This window comes from Syngnathus leptorhynchus, chromosome 9 (genome assembly GCF_054491065.1).
Source record: "Syngnathus leptorhynchus isolate UIUO chromosome 9, UIUO_Slep, whole genome shotgun sequence".
In the NCBI taxonomy this organism is placed as follows: domain Eukaryota; kingdom Metazoa; phylum Chordata; class Actinopteri; order Syngnathiformes; family Syngnathidae; genus Syngnathus; species Syngnathus leptorhynchus.
This window is the reverse complement of record NC_141203.1, coordinates 12,675,833-12,690,772: the sequence shown is the minus strand read 5'-3', so window position 1 is coordinate 12,690,772 and position 14,940 is coordinate 12,675,833. Positions and strand designations below refer to the sequence as shown.

Genomic DNA, 14,940 nt, shown 5'->3' with positions numbered 1-14,940 from the left:
TGAGAAAGAGCCCGGCGAGGTAGCGACAGTGGCGGACGGACGGACGGACGGACGGCAGGGGAAGCAAACAACGTCAAGGGGAACGTGACAGAGCTTGATGACCGAAATGCTTTTAAATCAGTGCCAACATTGCACCAAATTGATTTTGTATCGAATTTCTTGAACCCGACTATTTGTAAATAATATTGAAGATAAAATGTCAACGTGTTACATGATCCATTTATAAACATGTCAGTCATGACTGGCAGTCAGGTGAGGCACAATATTCTAAGCCTCACCTTCTGTTTTTTTCCCCTAACTATTTGATTTTTTTTCTTTCTACTTGAGTCATTGTATTCTAAAGTAACTTTTGACTACTCTCCCCACCTCTGGAAAATTTTATAATTATCTAAAAAAAATATATGTTTTTTTTTTTTTATTTTATTTCGGCAAGTACATAAACAATACAATTTTTACAGCTACATTTCACCTTATGTTTTACACGACTTGTCACCGTCGCACTTGTCCACCATGCTCGGACGGACGAGAAATGAAAGTCAGGATTGCAAATGTGCGACGACGGGAGGCCGGCAGGCACATCTGCCGCTGAGGTCAGAAATCTCTTCCCATCGCAGTAACGCGAGGATGATGGATGCGGCACCCGCAGAGGTTTGCCTTGTGGTTCCCACCTCTAGAACTAAAATCCAGACTAAGTCCCTCTGATGTCTCTCTGGCAGCAGCGGGTCGTTAGCCCAGCAATATTTGCCTTTGCCGGGAATCGCAACAAAAATTGGAGGAAAAAAACCTCAATTAATTCTCTGCGTGGGGGAAGAGAGCTAAAAATGACAAGTTGTAAGTCAAAAAAGTCCGATTGGAGTGAAAGGCATGGAATAATAAAAAAAGAAAGATTACCTAAAGGTGATGTCAGTCCACACCTTTCTTTTAAAAAAGCAAAACTGAGCCGAGCCAACTGAACTGGACGCGTCGGTCATTTCTCAGCAAAAGTTCAACGTGTGCCAGCGTGTTTTTTATTTAGTGGCCCTTCAAGATGCTCTTAATGTGCTCGGCGCATCAACTTTGATGAAGAAACGCCCGCCTGACGCTAAATGATAGGGTGAGGCCTACTGCCATCAAATCAATGTGGACTTTGAGGACTCCCGGCAAATTATTAGTTCAATGGCCAAGACCGTCTTCGTAACTTATCCACTCAGATTTAAAAAATAAATAAATAAAAGTAGAAAGATCTCGTCAACATATCCGGACTGAAAATTATTTTGAAACCGGCGGTGGAACGGAACCCAAAATTGCTCAACTTCTGATTCACTCGAGGTGTTAGGTATCACAATTTGTTATTTATAAAAGTTATTTATAATCCATTCCAGGTTGTTTTGTCTTTTTTTTTAAGTCTTTCTTGGAAACTCCCCGCAGCTGTTGATGTTTGCAAAGCCTTTCACTCGATATCAAAGTTTACTGGAACGAGCGCCTGGACTTACGGTAAAAGTCTGCGGGGTGTTTGCGTTGAGTCATCCTTGTTGGGCTAAAGGGAGGTCAAAGGTCAAACGAGGGCCTACTTCCGGTCGTCCAAAGGGAAGATGACCGTTCCAGGTTCGGAGAAGTTCTTTTGGACTATTTAGCAGGCGGGACCAAGACTTAATGACACAATTGTATCCAGATGGAAGGGGGGGGTGGATTTCTCACAGGAAAGTTGACACGCTGAGCCACAGAGATGACAAATTGACCTGAAGATGTTGTTTGAGATCTTGACTCAATATTGCCCTTTTTTTTGTTAAGGTAACAAATGGCTGCAATGTTATCTGGGTGGCCAACGGGTTCTCAACAACGTTCCTCAACGTTTCGTTTTAAGCAATCGGGGGCTGAAAAATATCAAAAGGCCTACGCAGAAAAGTATATCAAATAATATTTAAAAAAATCATATGAATGAAAATATTCCTTAGTATTGAAAATAGTTTATTTTCTTTTATTTTGTATTTGTGTGGTTGCACGGTTACTCAGCTGGATGTTATTGGCCACATGACACGCCAATTAACACCCTCTCACAATCATGGGCTGGTTTATTGCTTAAATTACCGAGCGGCTCAGAGTTTAGGAGCGCTCAAGTAGGTTTGACCCCTTGTGAGGTCAAAGAGGGTCATCATCATTCTTTAGAAAATAACTCCAGGCTTTGGGAATCTCAAGTGGCTCAAACACCCACTAGATTTCATCAAATTGTCTCAAAAGTGATCCATAAAGTTTTTATCCATTTCAAGGAATTATTATTGTTATCTCAATGAAAATCTAAAATTCTCAATCCATCATGATGGTTGAGTGCTCTCCCCTTCTGCATGTGCAGACCTGATTTAGCAAAACCAACGTCGGAGGACTTCAAGCACGTTATCTAGCTTCAGAAAGGAGAAAATATTCTCCAATGTGCTCATATCATGGAGCTCGATACAAAGTTCACACGGCTCCCGAAAGATATTTTGGGTCAGATGTATGTGACATTCTTTCTGCATTTTTTTAACATTGCATATGTTGCGAAGATGAACCACAACCACGAGAACATCGACCAAGATCAAGCAACCAAATGTCGTCGTTAAAAAAGCATTACTGGGTTGATTGCATATGCTTATGGTCAGCCCAAGTATGCGACTCTTTGCATACCGAGCCAAGCATATTTGATTTTGTTCATCCCGCTTGCCTTTGCGTGTTAACGGGCGGGGTGGGGTGGGAGACCCCGATGTGCCCGTGTTGACGGAAGCAGCGGGCTCCAGGCATCATCAACAATGTGGCTCTGAGCTGCTATCGCCATCATTATGAAGTCGGGATGTTATGGGAAACGTTTGCTTCAGATACGAGAAGCAGCTCTTAGCTGTACCGCTATCACTTGTGGGAACGCTGACTATTTGTTTCTTGCCAACTGAGGTCAGGAATTCCCGTAGAATGGTAAAAACACAAACTGATTTTTTTTTTAATGTCGCCAAATAGTAGACACGCCTGAGGTAGTTGGACTGACAGATGTTAGCTCATGACGGCGTTATGCTATGCTATGCTAGCAGATTTTAGTGACATGAAACTAGATGGTTAGGGTTTGTTTCTTAACTTTAACCTGAACCCTTGAGATGAGGAATATTGAAGTACATTTGTTTCAAAAGCAGCGCTTTGCTTTTGCATTTCAATTTTTTTTTTTTACGAGATGCTACGCAAGGGCATGTGCAAGAGTTTTACAGGCACTTCATGACTTAACCGGTCCTGGCTCTGGAAGAGTTCACACCCTGCATGTACTGTTTCCAAAATAACTTACTATCTGATATCGATTTCACAACACGCAGCTCTGTAAATTGTGGCCAGAGCACATGTCGCGGTTCTCCACGCAGTTCCGCGGCCGTCCCCCCCACCCCCGGCCATGCCTGGAGCGGCTCTCGCGGCGGTTCGCTCCGGAGCAGCTGCGCGCGGCGGCCGCCAAACTTCTGGCCGCTCGATTGTTCGGCTTCCAAAAGTCAACCGACCTCGGCAAATAGTGCGCAGCTTTTCCAGGGATCCCAGGCTACCGGGATCAAACAGCGTCACTCGTAGACGGCCCCAGCCTTCAGGCAGGCAGGCAGGCAGGCAAGTCAGGCTTCGGCGGTCACCGCAGCTCTGGCCTCGAGGCCAGAGGAAACACCCTCCCTGCGGCTTCCCTCTGCTGACAAATATTAAAGACCTGCCTTTTCCCCTTTAGTTGTTTCTCCTCAGCATTTGCAAAGCACTTTGTAGCCATGCTAATGAAAAGAAAAGTCTTCCGGCTCAAATGGTTTTGTATTGCCCGTCTTTGCCTGGCCACGCATCCATCCATCCATCCATCCATCCATCCATCCATCCATCCATCCATCCGCCTGGCCCTCCGTTTCCCTGGCAGGCTTACGGGATTAGTGGACGTGTCTTCAAAAGGCAAGGCCGCATGCTTATTACAAACACGGGGATAATTGCACCGAGGGCAAAGGACGAAGACCTCACAACCTAAAATCACAGGACACTGGGCCGAGCGACGGATCACTTCTTTGTTACCTTTAGCCAAAGCCTTTAGTTTTCTCTCTCCCAGCCATTACACGGCCCATAAAACACTTGTGCCTAGGCACTCCCACCTTTTCTTCTCTCTGCGGCAAAAACATACAAATTATATATCGGAGTTACGGAACACTTTGGTGAGGAAGTGTATAAACACATTTAAGGGGGGGGAAATTGCCTTTTGGTCAATAGTCTGTCATGAACGTGAAGGAGAGGAGGCGACGGGTGACGTAAGGAGGTTCCTTCATGCTTAAGTACCATTTAGAGCAGAGAAAAAGGTCAATCCTTTCGGAGGTCAAGTTAGGAGAGCTGACAATATTCCGTTTACGACTTTCCGAAATCACAATAACAATAAAGCCCTTTGTGGATTTTTGTCCTCCCACCTTTGGCCGCTAGGTGGCGGCACACTATTGTGCTTCAATTGAACGGAGAAGAAAAAGCAGAGTATTTCTTATTCTCGTTATTCGCTTTGCATTCGTTTACGTTTCTGTATGGTTGTGGGAAATAGGATGGTATTTTTCTGATTCCAAAATATTTGTTTGTGGATTTGTGACGTCCATTTGATGCAACAAGTGTCACTTTCAAAAAGGCGTGATATAAACAAGCCGCAGTTAGATTGGAATGCAGACGGCTTACTGCCGTGGCAAGCGGTTGAGTCAAATTGCGCAACTCAAAAGGATGACATTGCACAAGTGTGTTATTAAAGTGTTATCCCATCACTTTAGAGTAATTGTGGTTTCTCAGGAGCGCCGCTTAATAAAAATTCTGACTTCACAGCAGCATGTCACTCAAGCAGAACATTTGGACAGGATTTGGGGAATGTGTCGGGGGCACTTTTGATGGTCATTGGGTCATCCCAAACCTTTTTGACGGGGTCCAACTCTTTCTGGCTTGTGCTACCGAGGCCGATGCAGGCTAAAATGTCCCGTAGTCATCTTGTACATGTACTCACTAGGGTCAAAGGTGACCTGGATCTAAAAAAAAAAATAATGACTACTGAAAAAAAAAAAAGACTGAAATGATCAATCAGGAGAAAGTTTCAATAAATAATCAAATACGTGCAGCCAAAAGTTTGTGTTGCTGCATGGGGCTTTAAATGATCACAGTGAACTACGGTTAGCTGCCTAAACACACTGTACAAACTCATCCCGTAGTATTTACTTTTACTAGAAATGAGCTGAGGAGGAAGGAGAGAGAGTGAATGTGACAGAAAGAGAGAGAGAGACTGAAAGGGACACCGCAAAGTTTGAAAATTCAGCTCAAGTTCTCCTCTTGTGGGAGAACACATCTGGAGAGCAGGTGTTGAAGCCAGTCGGGCTTTCAAAAAAAAAAAAGACGTGTAGGAAATAGCGCTCTCTGTTGGCGAGAGGTGCGCATCAATTTGGGAAAGAACCTTTGGATTAGAATTCCGTCAAATCCATTCTTTTGACGAGGAAAGCAAGAATGCACATCGGCGTGTTAACCCGCGCGCGACCTCGCCGCTAGCTCGTGAGCGCGCGTGCTTCGACGGAGGCTATTTGATGCCCTAAAAAGGCCTTGAAACTTACTCTTTTCATTGAACATCATCTCAGGGATTATCCTCCAATGGCATCATTTCAGCGCCAATGATTTCAATCTACTCTCCAATGTTTGGACTGCTTGTTTGATCACAAGAACCTGGACGATTGCTTTTCTTTGGTTGGTTAAGGTCGTGCATGCTGTAAAGGTCAAAGACTTCAAGAGGAACAAAATGTCAACCGCTCACATGACTAGTTTGTATCTCATCTCAAGAGATCAACGATAAAACTATGTAGATAAGCAAAATAATCAAAAAGCAACAGGTCTTTAAGTGTGCTAGCCTAATGCTAACACATAATGGGAAATGCCAAAGACAGGCTAACAAGTAGCATCCGTCCGGCGGTGTGGGTAATTGTAGTACGTAACCACACCGACAGGCATATATTCTTTATCCTCTGTGAAGAATGAATCGTATTACTGAGGATTAGATCATTTTTGTCACTGTTGTTTGTTGTCGAGTCATTTGCAACCACACACAGTGGGCAGCTTTTTAGAAGCTGCCGCTGATGATGACAATGTTACCGTAAATCCAGTGTGTTAGGAGCCAAGCCTCGCTCGGCCTGGCCTTGCGGTTCATGTTGCAAAACTTTGGAAATTTCATCAAAGGGTGCCACACAAACGCCATACCTGTTTTCAATGTGCTTTCATTTTGGGTCAAAAACGACACGAGGGACAAAGACTTTGTGAGAAGAAAGTCACAAGAAAGAAGACAAAATGAAAATAAACAAGCCCAAAATTAGAAGGCAAACGCTTGAAATGTAGAAGAGATTGTTGGTGTTGCGTTACAAATGACAAAGAACACCAAAGACGCAAATACGCCAATCGGACTGAAGCTATCAATTTGCCGCCTTCGCTTACGTTTCAAGCTTATCTGATGTTGAGGCTTGACTTTCTTTTTTTTTTTTTTCCTCAAATCGATGATCTCATCAAATAACTGGATGGATTTGCGGCTAGCCATGCTAGGCTAACAGTACGGCCGGCATGATCATTAGCCTTGACGTGGGCCGATATTATCATGTCGGTGGTTCCTTTGCTCATTTAGACGACAAGATCAGAAACAATAACAACTGGAAAAAAAAAAAAAGGTTTGGGGTCACCGGAGGACAAACGTGACCCGCAAAAGCCGAGGGTCATGGGAAGTTACAGCTCTTGTCTTGAGCCAACGTCAAGGGTTTTTTGTGAAATAGCCTGGACCGCTCAGACCACAGCAAAGCGCGCCACTCGGGCACCGCGCCACTCGGGCACCGCGCCGGGCGTCCGGGCCCCGCCGTTCCTTTGTGTGTGCGTGCGTTTAGGAGGCAAGAGAGAGAAGCAAAAGAACATACAAGCGTCCTCATGTCCTGCCTTGATTTGGTTTGATTAGATTTGAAGAAGGAAGTCAACTCGCTTGACTTTGAAGTGTGGCCAAGAGGGACACCAGAGGGAGCAGCACAATGCCCACGCATAAAGTGTTTCACTTCAATTTCAATTGTATTTTATTCAGTTGGTCAAAGGAAATACATTGAAATAATAGTGGGAAGGCTATGAAACACTCCAAATCAATTTCAGTTCAAGTATTTGTCCTTGGCTAGGCCCACGGGCTGCTTTCTTGACGTCCTATTTGTTTGGTTAGCTCTCATTTAGGTGGCGAGAAAACATGTGGAAGTGCTCGGTCAAGCTGGGAAAGCAGCGCAGCAGCGACTGCGAGCGATTGCGGCGCCCGACCGCAAGTCGCACACATGGCGCAGGGACACGCATGCAAATGTTTGACTCGATACCGTGGAAACAGCCCGTGTTTGGTCGTGATCGTTTTTTCCAGCTCTTTAATTGTGGCACGATGGTTTTCAGATGTTCCCGCGCGACTGATCACTCGGGGGCCCCGCTCGGCTCAGTCATGTCCTCCCAAACCACATCAAGCTGGGGGGGGGGGGGGGGGGAACGATAGCGGCCGGCCTCCGCCGCGGGCTTGAAGTCCACCTCGGGGGTGGCGCTGCAAACACAACAGCCGCATGAGCAGCCGCTTGTTGTGGAAGACTCCAAATGAGATGTTTTGGATTGTGACGTCACGCTTAGCGTAGGCCGCCTTTCACACATTTGCTTTGGGTTGCAACGCGCTAGCTGAGAGCAGATGACAACGGGCATGGAAACGGATATTTCACTTCATTTGAGGTGGTTAAGTCATGCTTACATTATGATTACACATTTGTATTATAGGTCAATATTTTAACAATAGTAGTAATGACCATGACGATGTCCTATTTTTCATTTATTTATTGATTGATTTAGTGGATTTTATTTTGTATGTATTTCTTTATAACATCTTGAATTTTTTTTTTTTTGTTTCCTTTTCTGTTTTGGAGGATCCTTTGAAGGCTTCACCAAACGGTAGCGTTTTCCGGAGCTACGTTTTCCTTTTCCCTGCCATGTTCCAATTTGTGCTGGGACTTGGGAAAGAGCTCCTAATCTCCCTAATGAAAAGTGTCCAGCACATATTCTCTGCACCTGTTGAAGCCCAGTGTGGGCGTAGCAAAGCCGCATTCCAGTAATAGAGCCTTTTGGTTGCTTTGATTTGTTTTCCTTGGCTGCCTCCTCGGGAGCTGGGTGAGCACTGTGCTGGGGCACATGCGAGCGTGCTGGCTTTGCTGTCATGTCTTCCGGCTTGGAGACACATCGTGGTTGGTGGGGCGGGGGGGGGGACCAGGCCCAAGGCAGACGCTTGGAGATACAATACTGGCCAAAGCAAGTTTCATTTGATCACATTAATATTGGATTGAATTGAAACTATATTTGTCTGTAATAACAAATAATGGGTTTCAAGCCACTTTGAAATGTAGATGGGATTATTTTGGGGAAAAATAGGCTCCCATCATAAGACGAGATGAAAACATGAAACATCTGCTGTGCATATTGCATGATCCTAGCGTGGAGCCGCTTAGCGTCATGATTTGAATCTTTTCTCTCGGTAGCTCCTACGGCGCATCAAAGACTTGACGCTCCAGTTCCTGTGGAGCAGGAAACTCCCGACAGTGTAAACACATTGCGTTGTGAACTTTGCCATTATCTACTGTGGCCTTTATGTTGGGGAAATGGAGATGTTGAAAGAACGTTTCAGTCAAAAGCGAGATGTGTTCCTTTTCGATCCCATTGGGGTATTATTTGCCCATTTTCTCAGAAATTGGCAGACTCTATCAAATTCTCCCCAAAGCCAATACTTTCAACTCGAAGTATTTAGAAACTTGTAGGTTTTAAAACTCAACCTACTTGAATATTTTGTGCTGCTCGGGACCTACAGCACTTCAAATTGACTGAGTAGAAGTCACAGGCCAGTATTTTCAGTATGAATGGAAAGGCGTGAGCGCTTCAATATGAAGACAACAGCGCCCTCTTGTGGTAGTAACAGGAAATACTGTTCATTTATATATTATAAGATGAAAATTACAGGGGTATGAGACAAAGTCAGAGCGGAAGCGCTGTGTTTTGAGGCATAAATTTAATTTAAATGAATCCATTTAATGATGTGATACAAGTACACGTACTTAAGATGATATGGCTTCGGGTGGCTGCAGATAAGCGCACCAAAGCTTTTCAACGCTTATCGCCACTTGTTCTAATTTTAACAGTGAAGCTGGAAAAAGACACGACTGCCACAATCGAGCACGAAGGAAGGACTATGACGCGTGTCTTGCAACACAAAGCCAAAGCTTGATCTGTAAATCAGTGGCGATGAATCGCCACCGAGGCAGACTTGCTGCATGAAAAGTCCAACTGCTCCAAAGCCTCCAGGATGTCATGCGGAGCGGATATGTGCTCACCACAGCTAAAAAGATCTTCTTCCCATTTCTATTCAGCTCAGTCAGCAGTGCGTGTAGATAATGCAGACATTATCATGGTGATGAGAAGACTGGCTCGTCAGCATGTGCTGGAATGACGTTATTTTAATGGCGTTGGGGTTGAAAATGATTTTGTGCTTTACTTGTCAATTGGGTTGTGCTTTATGGCTGGGCAATTACATTTGCGATCAATGTTTAGTTTTGTTTTCTCAGCAAAGTACACACAAACGTTGGTTTGTGTCGCCCTTTTTGCATAAATCTTCTTTGAATACGCTCATAAAGCAGCAAACACTGACCTCTGTTGGTTTCAGTGAGACATTACACCCAGTTACACCAACATGATTATTTTCCCCTTTTCATTATGCTATGATATATTTCTCTACATATGTTGTTTTATCCTGCCCAAAGCTTCCTGAATTGTTTGTTACAGCCGCCTGTTGTTTGAAAAGGCCACCTTGATGCTTCATCTCAGTGGCACATTGAAAACATCCCACTGTGGTCTTTTGTCTGAGCGCGATGAAAGCGTGGTCGGGCCTCTGTTCCCGGGTTTGGTGTGTTTGTGTGTTTGATGTTGGAACATGTGCATCCCAATCAAACGCCAGAGTGAAACAGGAAACACGGTGTGGCTGGCCATCTTTTGCTTTTGACATTTTGATTGCAGCTAGTGTCCACCAAAATCGAATAGTTTGTGAATTGCACCTCAATCGGTTCATGTGGAGTAAGAGTTTAGTATATGAGCTAGAAATGATGTCACCAACTGGTCAGATGATGTCACTGACTAGCCCAAACACGCTGAGCTTTGACAAAAAGGCCCTGAAACCTCGGTTCAACAATTACAACAATTAAATGAGCTTCTGAATCCCAATCCAAGGCATTTGCATGAAGACCCAAAGCGCTGGGAGCTGGCTTCAACGTGCAATTGGATGAATCTCGCTTCAATGTCCAGCCTGTGGGAGGCATTCAACCCGAGGCAGTTTGCCTCAAACGTCAAGACCAAAGTCAACAACCTATCGGCCGTGTCCAAAGTCAAGCAGATCCAATTCATAGATGACCCAAAGCAGTTTACGGCAAACGTGAAGTCAAAGGTGAAGAAAGTCACGCTGTTTTCCTATCTGTCTTCAAACTTACCAAAATGGAGGACTACTTAAAGAACACAAACAAATGGACAAATTCCTGATCTGACTTTATTGGACAGTTTGGGAGCAAAATGTCAGAATGAAATCAAATGTATCCGATGGCTAGATTGTATAAACACAATATGATTCATGTGGCAAGCTGACTGCAAACTGTTTCTGAAATATATTTCCAATTTCTGAAACGTTTTTTACATGACAGATGTACTTCAAATCCATTTCACCACTAGGCTTTAGATGTTGTTTGTCTGACTGGAAAGCCAGCGTGTTCTTCCCCAACTAATTGGATTGGCCCTGGAATTCCCTGACGCACGCATCCACTCCTGTAATTAGCTCGTCAGATTAATGACGTACTACTACACGGAACGCTAATTGGAGAAAGCCATTCAAGAGTTTGACTTGAAAGGCATGTCAAGATTATGTAAGAGACTTACTACTTGCATATTTTCTTCCAACAATATGATCATTGAATTTTTAATGACGTGACTGGACAATGTTTACTCTAAAAAGGCTGCAATTCAGTATTTCCATCCAGTTGTACTATGCAGCATCAAATAAGAATCAAATGATTCTCAAATTACAACTAATGTAATTTATAAAGACTCCAAATGCGCCTTTGAGTTTTAGAATGTCGGCATCTCAACCACAGTTTTGTATTATTAACTACAGACTATAAACCAATTTATGTTTGTATGCATCATGACCGTTGATTATCCCATTATGGGAAAGAGGGATCCAAATAGTCAGGTAATGAGTCTCAGGGCAAAGATAGAACGGGAGCTAAAAGAGTGCAGGTCACGTCTATATAGGCCATCAATGGTACTTGAGAGTCCACTGGGTGATTGGATCAGTCTGCAGCGTTCTGATTGGCTGCCCGACACGTCAATCAAGAGGCTGCGCCAGCCGCTTCGTGCAAAGCCACACTGATCGTATCGAATGCAGTCTTCCTCCAACCTTCTCAAGTGGACTAGACATCGCTTCGGAACAGACATCGAACATATTCATGGATTCCATAACGTCGTCGTGACTCTTCCACGCGTTTGTGTCCCCCCCCCACACACACACACACGCAGCACACCGCAGCAGAAGAACCACCTCCGCGGCGCTCTCCTCCGCAGTCATGGGCACCGTGCTCTCCATCTCTCCCGCCACCAAGAAGGTGATCGACGTAGACGACAAGGGCGACAAGAGCCTCAAGCGGCCTTCCATGTTCGTGTCGCTGTCGTGGAAGAAGCTGGTGGCCAGCTCGGCTAAGAAGAGCGCCAAGAAAGTCACCCCAACCCCCAACCCCAACCTGCCGTGCGCTCAGGTGGCCCAGCGCAACAGCGACAACCTACGGAAAAGCCTTCAAAGCGAGGAACGCAAGCAGAGAGCCCCCATCCCGGTGCCGGTCCCGACGGTGCCTGCGCACAATAACGGCGGCAGCAGCAAGCCACCACCACCGGCACCGGCGGCGGTGCAGAAGCAAGACAGCAGCCCGGCTGTTGTGGTGTCCCCGAGGCGGATAGTGATCCAGGCTTCCACCGGGGAGCTGTTGCGCTGCTTGGGGGACTTTGTGTGCCGCCGTTGCTTCAAGCTGAAGGAGTTAAATAGCGGCGAGGTGATCCTGTGGTTCCGCAACATCGACCGGACTCTGCTGCTGCAAGGCTGGCAGGACCAAGGTTTCATCACGCCGGCGAACGTGGTGTTCGTCTACCTCCTGTGCGAGGATACCCTGGACGAGAGCGTGGCCAGCGCGACCGAGCTGCAAGGCGCCTTCCAGACCTGCTTGTATCTAGCCTACTCCTACATGGGGAACGAGATCTCCTACCCGCTCAAGCCCTTCATGATCGAGGCCAACAAGGACGTGTTCTGGGAAACCTCGCTGAGCATCATCGAGCGGCTCAGCGGCAAAATGCTGCAGCTCAACGCGGACCCGCACTTTTTCACCGAGGTTTTCCAACAGCTCAAAAGCCAGCGGGACTGCAGCGAGGCCAACCTGGACCGCTGACGCTCCAAAAAAAAAAAAATGACAGAAGAGCGGCTTTGAATGTAAAGGGCCAATTCTAAAAGGCTGGATGGATATCGCTCAAGATAGCAATGCGGCATTAGTGTGTTTAGACAACAGGCAACTCGCGCATGCCATCAATGGTGTTGTCCTTCCTTTGTTTTCTTCCAAACGATTTTTTTTTTCCTTCATCAATAGCCTGCTTTCTAGCGCAGAGAGCGCTGGAGGAGCAGAAGAGATGATTGCGTTAAGCGCTCATGCAGGCTGAGCTGTCCAGGGTGCTGACCTCCACACACACCCACACACACAAGGGTGGGTGTCTTGAGATACGACGGTGTCTGAATGTTGAGACTGAAATCTGATACAGGCAGATTTTTGCTTGAATTGCAACAACAAAAACTCGTAAGTCAAGGCAGTCGTATCTCAAGGCACCGCTGTATTGAGATGAATGTATTTTGGTTGTTTTCCAAGAAAATCTCATACGTGCCAATCGTTGCATTGTCTTTTGCCTGCTACGATATTGTTTACATTGTTCATACGTTACGTGATTTCATTTGTGGGCCAAGCGTATCAAAAAAAAAAAAAAAAAACCCCACAGCAGAATGTTATTTTTCTGTAAATAGTGAATGTGAGTCTTGACTCTTGTGTCATTTGCACATTTCTACGTGATCAATGATGAAAGCAAGTTTACACGAAGAAAAACAAAGTGTAGCTCGGTAACATTAATTCTCCACATGGTTTGTATAATGTCGTGTTGTGAAGACATTGAGAAGAGCGGAAAGTCATGCTGCTATTTATTTATTTATTTATTTATTTATTCCTGATTTATTTTGCACAACGGTGAACAAAATGTGGACGTTTTGCACACAATTTATGGTCATCTACCAAAAAATGTCCCCCCCAGGCGCCAGATTACTTGCCGTTCATTTGTTACACTCGCAGCTATGAATGAATTTCGTACAGTTGGTTTTCCAAGGCGACTGGAAAGTGTTCATTTGTTCATTCCGTTCATTTGTAGTGAGCTGCTGCTAGTGATCCATCCGTAAAACAATTCAATCTCGCTACATGTTTATACAGTGCAGTTATTGTTTATGGTGAGCAGGGTGAAATAAAATCTTTTATTGATGGTCTCTCGCACATTCTTTTGTGGCGGTGTACACCCTGGACTGGTCGCCAGTCCACACACATTTACATCTATCTTGTCGTGAGAGCATTTTCTGAAGTTGCCTATGTGAATGGATTTGTGTGAATGAGGATGTCTGGTCCATGTGGGCTGGCGGCTTCCTTCATTTGATTGGCTACATTCTGCTGCAGTCTCAAAACTCCCCCCCCCCCCTTGCACACACTTTTTCACAGGGAGCCAGGGTTTCTATTTACAGGGCAAAATGGAAACTGCGACAACTAAAAATAAAATAAAATTAAAAAATGCATGAGTAAGTAGAACAAGGACACGGCAAGAACAAAAAAATGACAAAAACACCGGTTTGCCTTCCATAGAAATTCTGCACCGTGTAATTTTTGAATCTGAGATGTAAATTAGTGTCGAATACATCCCTTGCGAGACTTGTCTTGTTTTTTTGTTTTTTTTTCAACGCGCTGTGACTTCATTGCAGATTCTGCAGCAGTCTTATGTAAGAGGCTGCCTTCACTATTAGCATTCAGCCCAGGTCCCTGTCTGACGGTCCGTCTGTCTGTCTGTCTGTCTGCTCGCTCACTGCATTCTTCCTCTGCTGCGTCTCCATAGCGACGGCGACAAGTGAATGAGAGCCGGACAAAGTGTAAGCGCCTCAGAGCCCAAAGCAAGTTGATCTAGTGCACAACCTGTGCTTCAATAAACAACTCTGGAGATTCTCCAGATGAATCAAAAACGATTTGAAAAATCAACCAATAAAATCACTGGGATGATGGAATGGATCAACTGCACCACCACTACTGCTTATTCTATCACGATTCATCGTTTCGGGATTGGAACTGCGATGTGGTTTCGATTTCGTATGTATGTTTAACAAACGTAAACAAAGTAGGCGGACACTCGTTGGGATTATTTCTATTTTGCTAGCGTGCCCGCTAATCTCTTCAACACGATTACTGCAGTGTGAACGCACAGAGGTGACCTGAGGCTTCCCTCGTCAACTTTATTTTTTATTCCACTTTACAATTCTTTTCCTGGTTTTTGCAAACGTGACATAACTTATAGGTCAGCTGAGATTTGTTTCTCCTAGGCACACAGCACATTGGTGTGTTTTTGCCTCGATTTGCCAATGAATCATCAATCTGCGTCCCGATTCATTCATTCATTGCTTGTTGTCTTGCGTAACAGCTGAAATCCAGTCCAGCATTTTGTTAAAGCAAGAGGAGCGCTTCCATATTCCGCCCATTTGGGCTTTCATATTGCACCAAAGTGTGTCTTCTGTAGCCTGGAGCCTGCCCC

At 45.0% G+C, this 14,940-nt stretch overlaps 1 protein-coding gene and 1 long non-coding RNA gene across 2 annotated transcripts in view; one reads left to right on the top strand and one right to left on the bottom strand.

Moving 5' to 3' along the window:
• The window catches only part of LOC147051333 (uncharacterized), a 33,284-nt gene that overhangs the window by 17,499 nt on the left and 845 nt on the right, over nucleotides 1–14,940 (bottom strand). The window lies entirely within an intron of this gene.
• cdk5r2b (cyclin dependent kinase 5, regulatory subunit 2b (p39)) lies at nucleotides 11,435–13,074 on the top strand. The gene has a single exon (XM_085920689.1). The coding sequence runs from the start codon at nucleotides 11,643–11,645 to the stop codon at nucleotides 12,510–12,512; it is 870 nt and encodes a 289-aa protein (XP_085776815.1). The 5' UTR covers nucleotides 11,435–11,642; the 3' UTR covers nucleotides 12,513–13,074.

Coding starts and splice junctions, on each gene's coding strand:
- cdk5r2b (XM_085920689.1), top strand. CDS start 11,643: ATGGGCACCGTGCTCTCCATCTCTCCCGCCACCAAGAAGGTGATCGAC.